The sequence below is a fragment of the Ascaphus truei genome, chromosome 2 (genome assembly GCF_040206685.1).
Source record: "Ascaphus truei isolate aAscTru1 chromosome 2, aAscTru1.hap1, whole genome shotgun sequence".
Classification (NCBI taxonomy): domain Eukaryota; kingdom Metazoa; phylum Chordata; class Amphibia; order Anura; family Ascaphidae; genus Ascaphus; species Ascaphus truei.
The window spans coordinates 4,227,999-4,244,873 of NC_134484.1; the positions used below are offsets into that span (position 1 = coordinate 4,227,999).

Here is a 16,875-nt window from a genome sequence, read left to right on the forward strand (position 1 = left end):
CCAGCGAATGGTGTTGACAGCTCTACTCCACTGCACTGTATGGAAGCAAACACCCTATTGCTCCTCCTCCTACGCGTTTTCCCGGCTTGCTAGTGGCCGCCCCTCGGCGTGCCGCGCGTCATAGACGCGCGGTCACGCGTCTTCGGGAGCGTGCGCCCCCTGCACGCACGTCCAGGGGCTCCCCGAGGGAGCCCTGGTGTCCCGCGATCGCGGGACAGCGGCAGGGGGTTCCGGGGGACCCGGCGGACCCGGCAGCGGTAGGGAGAGCGCCCCGATCGGAGGGCGCTCTTCCGCTGCTTCGGCGCGCGCCCGTCACACTCGGGCGCGCGCCAGGCTACTGCTGCGGCCAAGAACGGGCAAATGCTCGAATAAACTTGGCCGCAGCAGTAACAACAGTACCTATGCTATCTCTCTCCCGCGCTTCTATATACAGCGTCCGTGCTACATAGTAACAGTACCTATGCTATATCTCTCCCGTGCTTCTATATACAGTGTCAGTGCTACATAGTAACAGTACCTATGCTATCTCTCTCCCGTGCTTCTATATACAGTGTCAGTGCTACATAGTAACAGTACCTATGCTATCTCTCTCCCATGCTTCTATATACAGTGTCAGTGCTACATAGTAACAGTACCTATGCTATCTCTCTCCCGTGCTTCTATATACAGTGTCAGTGCTACATAGTAACAGTACCTATGCTATCTCTCTCCCATGCTTCTATATACAGTGTCAGTGCTACATAGTAACAGTACCTATGTTATCTCTCTCCCGTGCTTCTATATACAGTGTCAGTGCTACATAGTAACAGTACCTATGCTATCTCTGTCTCCCGTGCTTCTATATACAGTGCTACATAGTAACAGTACCTATGCTATCTCTCTCCCGTGCTTCTATATACAGTGCTACATAATAACAGTACCTATGCTCTCTCTCTCCCGTGCTTCTATATACAGTGTCAGTGCTACATAATAACAGTACCTATGCTATCTCTCTCCCGTGCTTCTATATACAGTGCTACATAATAACAGTACCTATGCTATCTCTCTCCCGTGCTTCTATATACAGTGCTACATAGTTAGGGTGACCAGATTTTTAAAAAGAAAAACACAATTATATTATTATTTTTTTTTTACATTAACAGTTTATTTATTGTATTACACTTATACTTTACTACCATTAGTCCTTGTTACGTGTGTGTGTGTGTGTGTGTGTGTGTGTGTCGAACAAAAAAAAAAGCCAGATGTGAATGATTCTGAACCCATTAACCAGTGTCAGGATGCCCCCTCTTCACAATTTCTAAAACAGCAATCCCGCCTGGGATCTTACCTGATCCGCAGTCCCTCAATGTACTATACTGGAGGGGAGGTGTTCCCTACCTGTCTTCCGATGTCTCCCGCGTGAAGCTTGAGTCAGATCTCTCTCCCGTGCTTCTATATACAGTGTCAGTGCTACATAGTAACAGTACCTATGCTATCTCTCTCCCGTGCTTCTATACACAGCGTCAGTGCTACATAATAACATTACCTATGCTATCTCTCTCCCGTGCTTCTATATACAGTGCTACATAGTAACAGTACCTATGCTATCTCTCTCCCGTGCTTCTATATACAGTGTCAGTGCTACATAGTAACAGTACCTATGCTATCTCTCTCCCGTGCTTCTATACACAGCGTTAGTGCTACATAATAACATTACCTACGCTCTCTCCCTCCCGTGCTTCTATATACAGTGTCAGTGCTACATAATAACAGTACCTATGTTATCTCTCTCCCATGCTTCTATATACAGTGCTACATAGTAACAGTACCTATGCTATATCTCTCCCGTGCTTCTATATACAGTGTCAGTGCTACATAGTAACAGTACCTATGCTCTCTCTCTCCCGTGCTTCTATATACAGTGTCAGTGCTACATAGTAACAGTACCTATGCTATCTCTCTCCCGTGCTTCTATATACAGTGCTACATAGTAACAGTACCTACGCTATCTCTCTCCCGTGCTTCTATATACAGCGTCAGTGTTACATAGTAATAGTACCTATGCTCTCTCTCCCATGCTTCTATATACAGTGCTACATAGTAACAGTACCTATGCTCTCTCTCTCCCATGCTTCTATATACAGTGTTACATAGTAACAGTACCTATGCTATCTCTCTCCCGTGCTTCTATATACAGCGTCAGTGCTACATAATAACAGTACCTATGCTATCTCTCTCCCATGCTTCTATATACAGTGCTACATAGTAACAGTACCTACGCTATCTCCCTCTCCCGTGCTTCTATATACAGTGCTACATAGTAACAGTACCTATGCTCTCTCTCTCCCGTGCTTCTATATACAGTGTCAGTGCTACATAGTAACAGTACCTATGCTATCTCTCTCCCGTGCTTCTATATACAGTGTCAGTGCTACATAGTAACAGTACCTACGTTATCTCTGTCCCGTGCTTCTATACACAGCGTCAGTGCTACATAGTAACAGTACCTATGCTATCTCTCTCCTGTGCTTCTATATACAGTGTCAGTGCTACATAATAACAGTACCTATGCTATCTCTCTCCCGTGCTTCTATATACAGTGCTACATAGTTAGGGTGACCAGATTTTGAAAATGAAAAACACAATTATATTATTATTTATTTATTTAATTTTTTTTTACATTAACAGTTTATTATTGTATTACACTTATACTTTACTACCATTAGTCCTTGTTGTGTGTGTGTGTGTGTGTGTGTGTGTGTATGTGTGTGTGTGTGTGTGTGTGTGTCGAACAAAAAAAAAAGCCAGATGTGAATGATTCTGAACCCATTAACCAGTGTCAGGATGCCCCCTCTTCACAATTTCTAAAACAGCAAACCTGCCTGGGATCTTACCTGATCCGCAGTCCCTCAATGTACTATACTGGAGGGGAGGTGTTCCCTACCTGTCTTCCGATGTCTCCCGCGTGAAGCTTGAGTCAGTTCTACATAGTAACAGTACCTATGCCATCTCTCTCCCGTGCTTCTATATACAGTGCTACATAGTAACAGTACCTATGCTATCTCTCTCCCGTGCTTCTATATACAGTGTCAGTGCTACATAGTAACAGTACCTATGCTATCTCTCTCCCGTGCTTCTATATACAGTGCTACATAATAACAGTACCTATGCTATCTCTCTCCCGTGCTTCTATATACAGTGCTACATAGTAACAGTACCTATGCTATCTCTCTCCCATGCTTCTATATACAGCGTCAGTGCTACATAGTAACAGTACCTATGCTCTCTCTCTCCCGTGCTTCTATATACAGTGTCAGTGCTACATAGTAACAGTACCTATGCTCTCTCTCTCCCGTGCTTCTATATACAGTGTCAGTGCTACATAGTAACAGTACCTATGCTCTCTCTCTCCCGTGCTTCTATATACAGTGCTACATAGTAACAGTACCTATGCTATCTCTCTCCCGTGCTTCTATATACAGTGCTACATAATAACAGTACCTATGCTATCTCTCCCGTGCTTCTATATACAGCGTCAGTGCTACATAGTAACAGTACCTATGCTCTCTCTCTCCCGTGCTTCTATATACAGTGTCAGTGCTACATAGTAACAGTACCTATGCTATCTCTCTCCCATGCATGTGTGGCCTGCGCTCTGGGTACCTCGAGTTTGTGAACATTGAGCCGGCGGTGGTTCGTAGAATTGATTTGATGGCTTCCTTCACCCCCGCCCCTGTAATGGGCGCCCTTGCGCTGGACATCATCACGGATCCCCCACAGCCGGGAGAGCCGTCGTACGACGCCTTCATAGAGGTGAGTGTCATGTGCGCGGTGACATCAGAACAGAGACGGGAATTACCGACGTTTTGGGGAGATGGAGACAAAACGACCCGGGGGCTTATTCTATAACCGCGGATTTAACCCATTTGTTCCTGAAGACTGATGCCTTCGGCTACCAATACATTAAATGGTTAAATAATTTTCGGCCATAAAGACCTATTCCTCAGCCCTACAGTAGAAACGTGTGATCACACCCACGCTCCGCCAGCTCTGAGTAACTGTCATGTAACGGTACTGAGCAGACCCAGCAAGTCGTTGGATCGCCAACCCAAGCAACAGAATGGAACACACAATTATCCCCTGTGTGACCCGCCTCCCACCTGGGAAAGGACGGGACTTCTCCCCACAGAGTCAGTTACCAGGAGGTGGTGCCAGGCGTAGCCACAATTATCCCCTGTGTGACCAGCCTCCCACCTGGGAAAGGACGGGACTTCTCCCCGCAGAGTCGGTTACCAGGAGGTGGTGCCAGGCGTAGCCACAATTATCCCCTGTGTGACCCGCCTCCCACCTGGGAAAGGGTGGGACTTCTCCCCGCAGAGTCGGTTACCAGGAGGTGGTGCCAGGCGTAGCCACAATTATCCCCTGTGTGACCCGCCTCCCACCTGGGAAAGGACGGGACTTCTCCCCACAGAGTCGGTTACCAGGAGGTGGTGCCAGGCGTAGCCACAATTATCCCCTGTGTGACCCGCCTCCCACCTGGGAAAGGACGGGACTTCTCCCCACAGAGTCGGTTACCAGGAGGTGGTGCCAGGCGTAGCCACAATAGTCCCCCTGTTTCCGGGTTGGGGAAACAGTCCGTTATGGGGCCAGCAATGTCCTGGGGGCCGCTTGGAGAGCGGGCGCACAACGGATAAAAACAGTTCTTTTACTTGGTGCAATTACCGGTAGAGGCTGCCCCACTAGTCCTGGGACCGACCTCCACTCAAGCTGTGGAAGGATAAAGGTCTCAGCTCTCTGCGGCAGGCAGAAGCTGGAGATATTCTTCAAGAAGACTTTGGTTGCTTGGTTTCTTGGTGCACTAGAGTGTATGGAACCGGGCCCCTCACACAGACGGGTTTGGTTCCGCGAGTCCACTCGGAGTCCTGCTAAAAGCAGAACACAGGAACGTTGTATCCCGTAAGACTCTCAGTACACCCCCCATGGTATACAAAGCACAGTATAATGTTCCAGCACGCACTGACTCATAATAATAATAGCATGTTCTTGTATAGCGCTGCTAGTTTACGTAGCGTGTTACAGAGACATTTTGCAGGCACAGGTCCCTGCCCCGTGGAGCTTACAATCTGTTTTGGTGCCTGAGGCACAGGGAGATAAAGTGACTTGCCCGGTCACAAGGAGCCGACTCCAGGAATTGAACCAGACTCCCCTCCAACAATCTCAGTGTCAGTCAGTGTCTGTACTCACTGAGCCGCTCCTTCTCCCAGGCTCCCCTGCAACAATCTCAGTGTCAGTCAGTGTCTGTACTCACTGAGCCGCTCCTTCTCCCAGGCTCCCCTGCAGTAATCTCAGTGTCAGTCAGTGTCTGTACTCACTGAGCCGCTCCTTCTCCCAGGCTCCCCTGCCTCACACTCAGTGTCAGTCAGTGTCTGTACTCACTGAGCCGCTCCTTCTCCCAGGTTCCCCTGCAACAATCTCAGTGTCAGTCAGTGTCTGTACTCACTGAGCCGCTCCTTCTCCCAGGCTCCCCTGCCTCACACTCAGTGTCAGTCAGGGTCTTTACTCACTGAGCCGCTCCTTCTCCCAGGCTCCCCTGCCTCACACTCAGTGTCAGTCAGTGTCTGTACTCACTGAGCCGCTCCTTCTCCCAGGCTCCCCTGCAACAATCTCAGTGTCAGTCAGTGTCTGTACTCACTGAGCCGCTCCTTCTCCCAGGCTCCCCTGCAACAATCTCAGTGTCAGTCAGTGTCTTTACTCACTGAGCCGCTCCTTCTCCCAGGCTCCCCTGCAGCAATCTCAGTGTCAGTCAGTGTCTGTACTCACTGAGCCGCTCCTTCTCCCAGGCTCCCCTGCAGTAATCTCAGTGTCAGTCAGTGTCTTTACTCACTGAGCCGCTCCTTCTCCCTTCTCATAGAACAATGTCAAACAAGGAATATGCCAAAATGGCAAGATATCTATAAGCTTGGATTGGGAGAGGGTGAGGGGGGAAGTCGTTTATTTCTGCACAGTCTGAAGGACTTTACGGTTTGATGACCTATTTTTTGCAAAGCAGCATACTACCTCTTGCTGGATCTGGACTATATTGATTGAGCCTAAGCTTTTTCATTTATCTCTATATTACCTTGTTTTGTGGGTTTTGCAAAGTTTGCTGGGGACGCAGGGTCTAGGGAAGTACCTTTGGTCCAACTGGACCTGAGGGAATGGGCCTGAGGAAGGGGTCTTCACCTCGAAACGTTGCCCCCCTAATTACCCTCCTCTCCTTTTTTTCCCCACCCACACCCACTCTACTCCTATTGTGGTTTTCCTTGTTGTTTTTTCCCCTTCCCTTGTGTTTCCCCTACACCACAATATTTAGGATCAATTTCTGTATTACCTGCTTGTCCGACATTGTTCCAAGTTTATAGATCTCTCGTCATTTTGGCATATTCCTTGTTTGACATTTTTCTATGAATCAGCGAGTGCTGGAACATCATATTGTGTTTTGTTATTGTCTGAGGAGGAATTGGGGTCCTCCTTGTTTCTTTTGCACCCTGCAAAGTCTTTGATTACCCTTTTTTTAGAGTGCTGTCTATCGCTATTGTTCTCTGTACTTACCCCGTGGTATACAGATCCAGTCCCCTCAGGAACTGGGTGCAGATACAGACTGACACAGCCTCAGCTGTTCTAAGACACACATACACACATACATACAGTACTGTTGGACCTTCAGTTATATCCCAACCTTCAGAGAGAGGCCAGAATGTCTGCCCGCAACAAAGGGTTTGCTCTGGCCTCTTTTGATCTGGCTGAGTTAGGCGCGCACTGCTGACACTCTATTCCCTTGAAGTGTTATATTCACCCAATACGTTTCCGGGCTGACAAGCTGGGAGGTGTGAGAAGTAGCCCCCGCCCCCCGGCTTCATTGGGTATGCACGCAGAGGCATTAGGGTGCAAGGAAGGGTCGTCACCTGGCCACTTGGTCCCTCATTAGGAATGCAGGAATCAGACTTCCAATGTCCACTTTGTTACTGGGGTGAACCCCGAACCCCCTAAAGGATTAGAATTAGTGGGGGTTGGCTGTCCTACTGGCTCCCAGGGTCAAGTATCAAGGGACCCTTGTGGGGAGTTTTTAGGACCTCCAGGACCAAAGTTAGGGCCACTTAGCAGATTGGGGCATTTCAGAGGAAGGGGCATCACACTGATTCGTTCCAGCAGAAGAATCATTTTTCGGTTACCAGGAAGGAGTTCCCCGAGACTCTGGGGTTTTCCCCACAAAGTTTCCCCCCTTCTAGCAAAGCGTGGCGGTACCAGAAGCTAGTTGCTAGCCCCAACGGTTCTGTAGTTATGACCCCAAACAGGTCACTTAGGGAATGGGTCCAATCCCACAAACAATACACTACAAACCCCTACAAAGGGCAGGGACTTACATTCACAGCAATAATACATCTATATACATGTTCCCATGACGATGGCCGTATCTTCAGGGGGCAACCCAGAGGTACCGTAGCACCCCACGTCAATGCCACGGGAGACACAGACTTTTAACACCTTTTAACCGGGGTCATTCACCAGGCAAAACAAGGTAGTGGCACAAAATGACGTTTATCCGCAGACACACAATGAATATGCAAAATACAGATGAAATACACTCTTACTGGGGGTGACAACTAGACTGCTTGGGAAGGCTTACCCTGACCGGGATATACACCCGGGCTTCCTGGTCCTCTTTTCGGCTAAACCGCGTAGCCGCGACCTCTACGTTCGATTTGCAGAGCGTGGCCCTGACGCCTGACTTAGTCTCTGCCGGGCAGACTTTCCTCGCTTCCAAACGGAGCCGGCTGCTCTGCTATTCGCGACAGAGCAACTTTGAAAAGCCGCCCGTGTTTTAACCGACTCAAACCACAGGATGGTCTGGTTCTCTGATTCGGCGTCTTCCTTACATACCCTCCGCTGTTCTATCTTCAGCATGGAGGAAGGGGGAGCGACCAATCAGAGCGTGGGAATTCCCTGCCACTAATCAATAGAAACGGGGGCTCGTCTCTTGGCTGATGTCAGAGGAGGGGGTGTGCCAAGCCGGCTCGGGATGCCCCATGGGCGGGACATACGGATTGACCAATGGGAAATGCACCTACCCATTGGCTCCTATTGGGCACGCTCCACAGAGTGACCAATCAGAGCGTGGGAATTCCTCCCCGCCAGCCTATAGGGCTCGTCCTTTGGCTGACGTCAGAGGAGGGCGCGCGCCAAATCAGCTGGGGATGCCCCGTGGGACATATGAATTGACCGGCAGGAAACACGCCGACATTCGGCCCCTTTCCCCAGTCAACCCATTGCCACCTACTGGGCAGGCGCCACTGAGTCTGCCAGACCAGGGTGTCCTCCCCGCAGGGGGTCTCTGTCCTCCGGACCCAGTACTCCGCCCTGCCCCGGCCACCTAGCACCCCGACACCTCAACATCTGTCTCCTCTTTGAACTACGATGTCGATCCAGACTCCCGGCACCTATACAGTATGGATGCCCGGGCTGACTGCACAGACATCTATAGAAAATGCACCAAACACAATAAAATATGTTTTATTACAGAATATGTCTGGGGGAGACCCACATCTGTCAGGGAAATGGGACGGGGATATCTGGGCTCAAAAACCAGGGGTCTGGGGGACACTGGGCAGCCCCGGTGTAATTCACCCCGCGTACCGGCAAATAATGCGTGCTCGCCGGCAGGGAGAATTAGGGGACCACCGGTATCATTGCCCCCCGAATTCCTGCAAACAAAATAACTGCATTTCTACCCAAATATCCCCCTAAGACTTTCCCTCCTGAAGTTTCATGGATCTGGGACAAGGGGAACATGTGAAGTGGAAAAGCGGGGGACCCTTTAACTTTTACAGGTTACAGTACCGGGCCCCCGGCTTATGGTGCCGTTTAGCTGCCAGGGGCCCGCGGTGTTCAGGGGGTAACCCGTCGGGGTTCACCTTTATTATGCAGACTGGCTGCCCCCCACATTCACAGATTTGTGCGAGTTAAGGATTATTTAAAGCTGCGCTGACGCTTTTTTGAGCGGACACGTGTGAGCTTCAATATCGCAACTCATTTATAAATCCGTCGTTCTCGTAAACGCATCACTGCTCTCCCTGTGTATAACACGCCTTGTGACGCCCGCTATATTAACCGTTAGCAGATCTCGCCTTCCCGCGCCCCTATCCCTGTGTATAACACGCCTTGTCACGCCCGCTATATTAACCGTTAGCAGATCTCGCCTTCCCGCGCCCGTATCCCTGTGTATAACACGCCTTGTCACGCCCGCTATATTAACCGTTAGCAGATCTCGCCTTCCCGCGCCCGTATCCCTGTGTATAACACACCTTGTGACGCCCGCTATATTAACCGTTAGCAGATCTCGCCTTCCCGCGCCCCTATCCCTGTGTATAACACGCCTTGTGACGCCCGCTATATTAACCGTTAGCAGATCTCGCCTTCCCGCGCCCCTATCCCTGTGTATAACACGCCTTGTCACGCCCGCTGTATTAACCGTTAGCAGATCTCGCCTTCCCGCGCCCCTATCCCTGTGTATAACACGCCTTGTCACGCCCGCTATATTAACCGTTAGCAGATCTCGCCTTCCCGCGCCCCTATCCCTGTGTATAACACGCCTTGTGACGCCCGTTATATTAACCGTTAGCAGATCTCGCCTTCCCGCGCCCCTATCCCTGTGTATAACACGCCTTGTCACGCCCGCTGTATTAACCGTTAGCAGATCTCGCCTTCCCGCGCCCCTATCCCTGTGTATAACACGCCTTGTCACGCCCGCTATATTAACCGTTAGCAGATCTCGCCTTCCCGCGCCCCTATCCCTGTGTATAACACGCCTTGTCACGCCCGCTATATTAACCGTTAGCAGATCTCGCCTTCCTGCGCCCCTATCCCTGTGTATAACACGCCTTGTGACGCCCGCTATATTATCCGTTAGCAGATCTCGCCTTCCCGCGCCCCTATCCCTGTGTATAACACGCCTTGTCACGCCCGCTGTATTAACCGTTAGCAGATCTCGCCTTCCCGCGCCCCTATCCCTGTGTATAACACGCCTTGTCACGCCCGCTATATTAACCGTTAGCAGATCTCGCCTTCCCGCGCCCTATCCCTGTGTATAACACGCCTTGTGACGCCCGTTATATTAACCGTTAGCAGATCTCGCCTTCCCGCGCCCCTATCCCTGTGTATAACACGCCTTGTCACGCCCGCTATATTAACCGTTAGCAGATCTCGCCTTCCCGCGCCCCTATCCCTGTGTATAACACGCCTTGTCACGCCCGCTATATTAACCGTTACCAGATCTCGCCTTCCCGCGCCCCTATCCCTGTGTATAACACGCCTTGTGACGCCCGCTATATTAACCGTTAGCAGATCTCGCCTTCCCGCGCCCCTATCCCTGTGTATAACACGCCTTGTGACGCCCGTTATATTAACCGTTAGCAGATCTCGCCTTCCCGCGCCCCTATCCCTGTGTATAACACGCCTTGTGACGCCCGCTATATTAACCGTTAGCAGATCTCGCCTTCCCGCGCCCCTATCCCTGTGTATAACACGCCTTGTGACGCCCGCTATATTAACCGTTAGCAGATCTCGCCTTCCCGCGCCCCTATCCCTGTGTATAACACGCCTTGTCACGCCCGCTATATTAACCGTTAGCAGATCTCGCCTTCCCGCGCCCCTATCCCTGTGTATAACACGCCTTGTCACGCCCGCTATATTAACCGTTAGCAGATCTCGCCTTCCCGCGCCCCTATCCCTGTGTATAACACGCCTTGTCACGCCCGCTATATTAACCGTTAGCAGATCTCGCCTTCCCGCGCCCCTATCCCTGTGTATAACACGCCTTGTGATGCCCGCTGTATTAACCGTTAGCAGATCTCGCCTTCCCGCGCCCCTATCCCTGTGTATAACACGCCTTGTCACGCCCGCTATATTAACCGTTAGCAGATCTCGCCTTCCCGCGCCCCTATCCCTGTGTATAACACGCCTTGTGACGCCCGCTATATTAACCGTTAGCAGATCTCGCCTTCCCGCGCCCCTATCCCTGTGTATAACACGCCTTGTCACGCCCGCTATATTAACCGTTAGCAGACCTCGCCTTCCCGCGCCCCTATCCCTGTGTATAACACGCCTTGTCACGCCCGCTATATTAACCGTTAGCAGATCTCGCCTTCCCGCGCCCCTATCCCTGTGTATAACACGCCTTGTCACGCCCGCTATATTAACCGTTAGCAGATCTCGCCTTCCCGCGCCCCTATCCCTGTGTATAACACGCCTTGTGATGCCCGCTATATTAACCGTTAGCAGATCTCGCCTTCCCGCGCCCCTATCCCTGTGTATAACACGCCTTGTCACGCCCGCTATATTAACCGTTAGCAGATCTCGCCTTCCCGCGCCCCTATCCCTGTGTATAACACGCCTTGTGACGCCCGCTATATTAACCGTTAGCAGATCTCGCCTTCCTGCGCCCCTATCCCTGTGTATAACACGCCTTGTGACGCCCGCTATATTAACCGTTAGCAGATCTCGCCTTCCCACGCCCCTATCCCTGTGTATAACACGCCTTGTCACGCCCGCTATATTAACCGTTAGCAGATCTCGCCTTCCCGCGCCCCTATCCCTGTGTATAACACGCCTTGTCACGCCCGCTATATTAACCGTTAGCAGACCTCGCCTTCCCGCGCCCCTATCCCTGTGTATAACACGCCTTGTCACGCCCGCTATATTAACCGTTAGCAGATCTCGCCTTCCCGCGCCCCTATCCCTGTGTATAACACGCCTTGTCACGCCCGCTATATTAACCGTTAGCAGATCTCGCCTTCCCGCGCCCCTATCCCTGTGTATAACACGCCTTGTGATGCCCGCTATATTAACCGTTAGCAGATCTCGCCTTCCCGCGCCCCTATCCCTGTGTATAACACGCCTTGTGACGCCCGCTATATTAACCGTTAGCAGATCTCGCCTTCCCGCGCCCCTATCCCTGTGTATAACACGCCTTGTCACGCCCGCTATATTAACCGTTAGCAGATCTCGCCTTCCCGCGCCCCTATCCCTGTGTATAACACGCCTTGTGACGCCCGCTATATTAACCGTTAGCAGATCTCGCCTTCCCACGCCCCTATCCCTGTGTATAACACGCCTTGTGACGCCCGCTATATTAACCGTTAGCAGATCTCGCCTTCCCGCGCCCCTATCCCTGTGTATAACACGCCTTGTCACGCCCGCTGTATTAACCGTTAGCAGATCTCGCCTTCCCGCGCCCCTATCCCTGTGTATAACACGCCTTGTGACGCCCGCTATATTAACCGTTAGCAGATCTCGCCTTCCCGCGCCCCTATCCCTGTGTATAACACGCCTTGTGACGCCCGCTATATTAACCGTTAGCAGATCTCGCCTTCCCGCGCCCCTATCCCTGTGTATAACACGCCTTGTCACGCCCGCTATATTAACCGTTAGCAGATCTCGCCTTCCCGCGCCCCTATCCCTGTGTATAACACGCCTTGTGACGCCCGCTATATTAACCGTTAGCAGATCTCGCCTTCCCGCGCCCCTATCCCTGTGTATAACACGCCTTGTCACGCCCGCTATATTAACCGTTAGCAGATCTCGCCTTCCCGCGCCCCTATACCTGTGTATAACACGCCTTGTGACGCCCGCTATATTAACCGTTAGCAGATCTCGCCTTCCCGCGCCCCTATCCCTGTGTATAACTCGCCTTGTCACGCCCGCTATATTAACCGTTAGCAGATCTCGCCTTCCCGCGCCCCTATCCCTGTGTATAACACGCCTTGTGACGCCCGCTATATTAACCGTTAGCAGATCTCGCCTTCCCGCGCCCCTATCCCTGTGTATAACACGCCTTGTCACGCCCGCTATATTAACCGTTAGCAGATCTCGCCTTCCCGCGCCCCTATCCCTGTGTATAACACGCCTTGTGACGCCCGCTATATTAACCGTTAGCAGATCTCGCCTTCCCGCGCCCCTATCCCTGTGTATAACACGCCTTGTCACGCCCGCTATATTAACCGTTAGCAGATCTCGCCTTCCCGCGCCCCTATCCCTGTGTATAACACGCCTTGTCACGCCCGCTATATTAACCGTTAGCAGATCTCGCCTTCCCGCGCCCCTATCCCTGTGTATAACACGCCTTGTCACGCCCGCTATATTAACCGTTAGCAGATCTCGCCTTCCCGCGCCCCTATCCCTGTGTATAACACGCCTTGTGACGCCCGCTATATTAACCGTTAGCAGATCTCGCCTTCCCGCGCCCCTATCCCTGTGTATAACACGCCTTGTGACGCCCGCTATATTAACCGTTAGCAGATCTCGCCTTCCCGCGCCCCTATCCCTGTGTATAACACGCCTTGTGACGCCCGCTATATTAACCGTTAGCAGATCTCGCCTTCCCGCGCCCCTATCCCTGTGTATAACACGCCTTGTCACGCCCGCTATATTAACCGTTAGCAGATCTCGCCTTCCCGCGCCCCTATCCCTGTGTATAACACGCCTTGTGACGCCCGCTATATTAACCGTTAGCAGATCTCGCCTTCCCGCGCCCCTATCCCTGTGTATAACACGCCTTGTGACGCCCGCTATATTAACCGTTAGCAGATCTCGCCTTCCCGCGCCCCTATCCCTGTGTATAACACGCCTTGTGACGCCCGCTATATTAACCGTTAGCAGATCTCGCCTTCCGCGCCCCTATCCCTGTGTATAACACGCCTTGTCACGCCCGCTATATTAACCGTTAGCAGATCTCGCCTTCCCGCGCCCCTATCCCTGTGTATAACACGCCTTGTCACGCCCGCTATATTAACCGTTAGCAGATCTCGCCTTCCCGCGCCCCTATCCCTGTGTATAACACGCCTTGTGACGCCCGCTATATTAACCGTTAGCAGATCTCGCCTTCCCGCGCCCCTATCCCTGTGTATAACACGCCTTGTGACGCCCGCTATATTAACCGTTAGCAGATCTCGCCTTCCCGCGCCCCTATCCCTGTGTATAACACGCCTTGTGACGCCCGCTATATTAACCGTTAGCAGATCTCGCCTTCCCGCGCCCCTATCCCTGTGTATAACACGCCTTGTCACGCCCGCTATATTAACCGTTAGCAGATCTCGCCTTCCCGCGCCCCTATCCCTGTGTATAACACGCCTTGTGACGCCCGCTATATTAACCGTTAGCAGATCTCGCCTTCCCGCGCCCCTATCCCTGTGTATAACACGCCTTGTGACGCCCGCTATATTAACCGTTAGCAGATCTCGCCTTCCCGCGCCCCTATCCCTGTGTATAACACGCCTTGTCACGCCCGCTATATTAACCGTTAGCAGATCTCGCCTTCCCGCGCCCCTATCCCTGTGTATAACACGCCTTGTCACGCCCGCTATATTAACCGTTAGCAGATCTCGCCTTCCCGCGCCCCTATCCCTGTGTATAACACGCCTTGTCACGCCCGCTATATTAACCGTTAGCAGATCTCGCCTTCCCGCGCCCCTATCCCTGTGTATAACACGCCTTGTGACGCCCGCTATATTAACCGTTAGCAGATCTCGCCTTCCCGCGCCCCTATCCCTGTGTATAACACGCCTTGTCACGCCCGCTATATTAACCGTTAGCAGATCTCGCCTTCCCGCGCCCCTATCCCTGTGTATAACACGCCTTGTCACGCCCGCTATATTAACCGTTAGCAGATCTCGCCTTCCCGCGCCCCTATCCCTGTGTATAACACGCCTTGTGACGCCCGCTATATTAACCGTTAGCAGATCTCGCCTTCCCGCGCCCCTATCCCTGTGTATAACACGCCTTGTGACGCCCGCTATATTAACCGTTAGCAGATCTCGCCTTCCCGCGCCCCTATCCCTGTGTATAACACGCCTTGTCACGCCCGCTATATTAACCGTTAGCAGATCTCGCCTTCCCGCGCCCCTATCCCTGTGTATAACACGCCTTGTGACGCCCGCTATATTAACCGTTAGCAGATCTCGCCTTCCCGCGCCCCTATCCCTGTGTATAACACGCCTTGTCACGCCCGCTATATTAACCGTTAGCAGATCTCGCCTTCCCGCGCCCCTATCCCTGTGTATAACACGCCTTGTGACGCCCGCTATATTAACCGTTAGCAGATCTCGCCTTCCCGCGCCCCTATCCCTGTGTATAACACGCCTTGTCACGCCCGCTATATTAACCGTTAGCAGATCTCGCCTTCCCGCGCCCCTATCCCTGTGTATAACACGCCTTGTCACGCCCGCTATATTAACCGTTAGCAGATCTCGCCTTCCCGCGCCCCTATCCCTGTGTATAACACGCCTTGTCACGCCCGCTATATTAACCGTTAGCAGATCTCGCCTTCCCGCGCCCCTATCCCTGTGTATAACACGCCTTGTCACGCCCGCTATATTAACCGTTAGCAGATCTCGCCTTCCCGCGCCCCTATCCCTGTGTATAACACGCCTTGTCACGCCCGCTATATTAACCGTTAGCAGATCTCGCCTTCCCGCGCCCCTATCCCTGTGTATAACACGCCTTGTGACGCCCGCTATATTAACCGTTAGCAGATCTCGCCTTCCCGCGCCCCTATCCCTGTGTATAACACGCCTTGTCACGCCCGCTATATTAACCGTTAGCAGATCTCGCCTTCCCGCGCCCCTATCCCTGTGTATAACACGCCTTGTCACGCCCGCTATATTAACCGTTAGCAGATCTCGCCTTCCCGCGCCCCTATCCCTGTGTATAACACGCCTTGTGACGCCCGCTATATTAACCGTTAGCAGATCTCGCCTTCCCGCGCCCCTATCCCTGTGTATAACACGCCTTGTCGACGCCCGCTATATTAACCGTTAGCAGATCTCGCCTTCCCGCGCCCCTATCCCTGTGTATAACACGCCTTGTCACGCCCGCTATATTAACCGTTAGCAGATCTCGCCTTCCCGCGCCCCTATCCCTGTGTATAACACGCCTTGTCACGCCCGCTATATTAACCGTTAGCAGATCTCGCCTTCCCGCGCCCCTATCCCTGTGTATAACACGCCTTGTGACGCCCGCTATATTAACCGTTAGCAGATCTCGCCTTCCCGCGCCCCTATCCCTGTGTATAACACGCCTTGTGACGCCCGCTATATTAACCGTTAGCAGATCTCGCCTTCCCGCGCCCCTATCCCTGTGTATAACACGCCTTGTCACGCCCGCTATATTAACCGTTAGCAGATCTCGCCTTCCCGCGCCCCTATCCCTGTGTATAACACGCCTTGTCACGCCCGCTATATTAACCGTTAGCAGATCTCGCCTTCCCGCGCCCCTATCCCTGTGTATAACACGCCTTGTCACGCCCGCTATATTAACCGTTAGCAGATCTCGCCTTCCCGCGCCCCTATCCCTGTGTATAACACGCCTTGTCACGCCCGCTATATTAACCGTTAGCAGATCTCGCCTTCCGCGCCCCTATCCCTGTGTATAACACGCCTTGTCACGCCCGCTATATTAACCGTTAGCAGATCTCGCCTTCCCGCGCCCCTATCCCTGTGTATAACACGCCTTGTCACGCCCGCTATATTAACCGTTAGCAGATCTCGCCTTCCCGCGCCCCTATCCCTGTGTATAACACGCCTTGTGACGCCCGCTATATTAACCGTTAGCAGATCTCGCCTTCCCGCGCCCCTATCCCTGTGTATAACACGCCTTGTGACGCCCGCTATATTAACCGTTAGCAGATCTCGCCTTCCCGCGCCCCTATCCCTGTGTATAACACGCCTTGTGACGCCCGCTATATTAACCGTTAGCAGATCTCGCCTTCCCGCGCCCCTATCCCTGTGTATAACACGCCTTGTGACGCCCGCTATATTAACCGTTAGCAGATCTCGCCTTCCCGCGCCCCTATCCCTGTGTATAACA

General features: G+C 52.3%; 1 protein-coding gene across 1 annotated transcript in view; it reads left to right on the forward strand.

Annotated features, from left to right (window-relative positions):
* The window catches only part of LOC142474485 (alanine aminotransferase 2-like), an 89,220-nt gene extending 85,332 nt beyond the window's left edge, over window positions 1-3,888 (forward strand). Inside the window, exon 9 of the mRNA XM_075580870.1 lies at window positions 3,621-3,888. Coding sequence (XP_075436985.1) covers window positions 3,621-3,888 — 268 coding nt within the window. The remainder of the gene's footprint in view (window positions 1-3,620) is intronic.
* Window positions 3,889-16,875: the final 12,987 nt, after the last annotated feature.